We start from the raw sequence: 2,622 nt of genomic DNA, 5'->3' as shown, positions 1-2,622 counted from the left end.
ACAATCAGAATGGAGCTGCGCATTTAAGAGCTGGGAGGAGAAATACAATTGATAAAGCAATAAAATCTGGGCGTCTTTAGTGGCGTCCACACTTCGATCCTGGCTGAGGACCTTAGTTGCAAGTTGTGCCTTTCTCTTTCCAGCTGTAAAATTGTCTAATAACGGCAAAATGCCCCCAAAAAGCAACAAAATCAAGATGCACATAGATGTACTTTAACCCTTTAAAACCTGAGCAGATGGCTGTAAAAAACAAAAGTTACAATTAACAAGAAAAATACCTCAAATTTAGCCAAAAAAGAAAGAAAAGGAAAAAGGTTTAAGAAAGGTTACAGAAAAATAGAAAAATAAATAAATTATTATTATCATCTAGACATTTTACTAATAATTTTTAAAATTATTAATGTCTTAATTTCTCCCTCTTTCTGTCTTGTAGAGCTACTTTCAAAGGTTTAAATGCAGGTGAAAGGTGTCCAGACACAGAAGACTGCTGTTTTAGGTTTCAAAGGGTTACAAAAAAGAGACATATTGCAAAATGATCTTGAATGGTTTGTCACTGATTAAATCTTACATCACTGACAAAACAATGTCACATGTAATGTTTATTTTTACAGTCAGATATTCTAGTCTCATCATGAAGAATACATTTTTAGCCCTCATGGATAACCAACAAAGGTTCTGCCATAATAGTGTTTGTACATAAATAACAAGCTAAAAAACTTGGGCTGGCACAGTAAATATTGTCGGGAAAGCTCTGAGTATACAGCTTCAAAGTGGAAAAGGATTTGTGAGCTTCAAATGCCGACTAAGTGTACTGTGAACTGTCATTTTTCAGACCTGGGACCTACTTGTCTACCACTTGGAGGTTTGCAAATGTGCACTTCAGTGCTCAAAACAGCACGTTTGAGTATTGGGACAGATGCTGAATGCACTTTTTGAGAGTGCTGCTGGTGAATATTTGTCCCACCAAACATTGCATAAAGGGAGTGGAGGGGACGCTGCAAAATAAAGGTGCTTCATGCAGCTCTGGAGAAAGAGAGTTGATGGTTGAGTCTCACTCCCAAATCGCAAAATACCGACGCTTTGGGTCAACAATCAACCATCTTTCTCCAGAGTAACGTACAGCTCTTTGAGTACACTGTGGATAGCGGCGAGACGGTTTTCGGAAGATCGCAGAAAACTTTTGAAAAATATTTTGCTTTCTTTTTGTGAATAATAAAATCCAAAGTTTGGTATGTGATTAACTGAACATGCATTGCATCATTTCCTGTTAGTGCAAAAAGATAAAATAACGCGCCTACGTCGCCTTCGATTGGAAATAATAACGCTAGTGCGGCAGCTGCGTTAGAAATCAACCTGCTGATGACTTAAACATCCATCATCGTGCTTCTTGGAGTTTTATCGCGACAGTAGAAGTCGCATAACATCACATCACTCGCAATTGTGTTTTATAGATATTTCAAAAATATCGCTTTAGTTTTGCGCAAAATCTGTAATGGCAACAAGCCTACTGTTGGGCGACCATGAGCAAATGAAATCACCACGTTTTTTGGAAAATGCACATCCTCTGATTCCTCAAGAGGGTCTGAGGTCTTTCTGAACGGCTCTGAACAGCTGTATCACAGCGTCCGTCCACGCCTCCCTCTGCTGCGGGCCGCTGCCCCGAGCCAGCGTCTGAGTGGCGTACACCAGGGTCAGCACCGTTCTCTCAAAGTCCTGCCAGCTCAGAGGCTGCCGGCGCTGGGCGAGCTCCGCCGTCAGACGCCGAATATCCGAGAGCCTCTTGGGCAGGACGTCCTCACAGAGGACCTCCAGCTTCTCCACGGCCCTCAGGGAGGCCAGCTCCTCGTCTGGGATCAGCACGTCTTTAGCGCTGATCTGCATTCCGGCGAGCAGGATCTGAGCGGAGCAAGAAAACTTTTTACTGATCTGTTTATGAGGTAACATGTCAAGATGTTTCTTTTGTAAGTGTCAGCAAAAGTTTGAGTAAACACATACTTTACATCTCTGCACATGATTAGCAGGACTGCAGCGGCGTTTTCATTTTTTCCACAGAAAGAGATTGATCACAAATGTGAGACTTGGACCGATCTTTTTGGACATTCTCAACATATTTAACCCTTTGAAACCTGAGCGAACTGGCTTGATTTCTTTCAAAAGGATGGAAAGAAGGCAGCTGAGCCTCCTTTTTTTTTTGTTTGATATGTGTTATGTTGTTTTTACATGTTTTCCCCATTTGTTTGCTTTATTTTGTGTGTCATTTTTATCTGATTTAATGTGTGTAGTGTATTGGTAATTTTGGTGTCACTGCATCCCAGAAATCTCATTAATGTTGCCATTAGTGTGTTTCCATTATTTCCTTTAATACTGTTACAGTCTTAAAGTGTTAGACACAGGAAGGGGAGAAAATACGGAAAAATGGCAGAATGCATGGGTGCTCTGTGATTTACCTTACATTGTCCTTCCAACAAAAAATGAAAAAAAAAAAAACAAAAACAAAAAAAAAAACAAAATTAGCAGAACTTAGTTAAAAAGTACCAAAACAAATCACCTGAAAATTTGTTATAAAAGTAAGAATAAAGTTGAAAAATAAACCATGCATATGACCTCGAAAAAGTGCTTAAA

At 39.8% G+C, this 2,622-nt stretch overlaps 1 protein-coding gene across 1 annotated transcript; it reads right to left on the bottom strand.

Moving 5' to 3' along the window:
- Positions 1-538: 538 nt before the first annotated feature.
- On the bottom strand, positions 539-1,896 carry LOC121965090 (protein FAM180A-like; the record flags this gene model as incomplete). Its single annotated transcript, XM_042515258.1, has 1 exon — positions 539-1,896. A coding segment is annotated over one exon (324 nt), but the record flags the coding sequence as incomplete, so codon positions are not given.
- Positions 1,897-2,622: the final 726 nt, after the last annotated feature.

Source organism: Plectropomus leopardus, unplaced genomic scaffold, assembly GCF_008729295.1.
Source record: "Plectropomus leopardus isolate mb unplaced genomic scaffold, YSFRI_Pleo_2.0 unplaced_scaffold18566, whole genome shotgun sequence".
In the NCBI taxonomy this organism is placed as follows: Eukaryota; Metazoa; Chordata; class Actinopteri; order Perciformes; family Serranidae; genus Plectropomus; species Plectropomus leopardus.
Note: the sequence above shows the minus strand (reverse complement) of the source record. Positions and strands in the feature narration are given on the sequence as shown.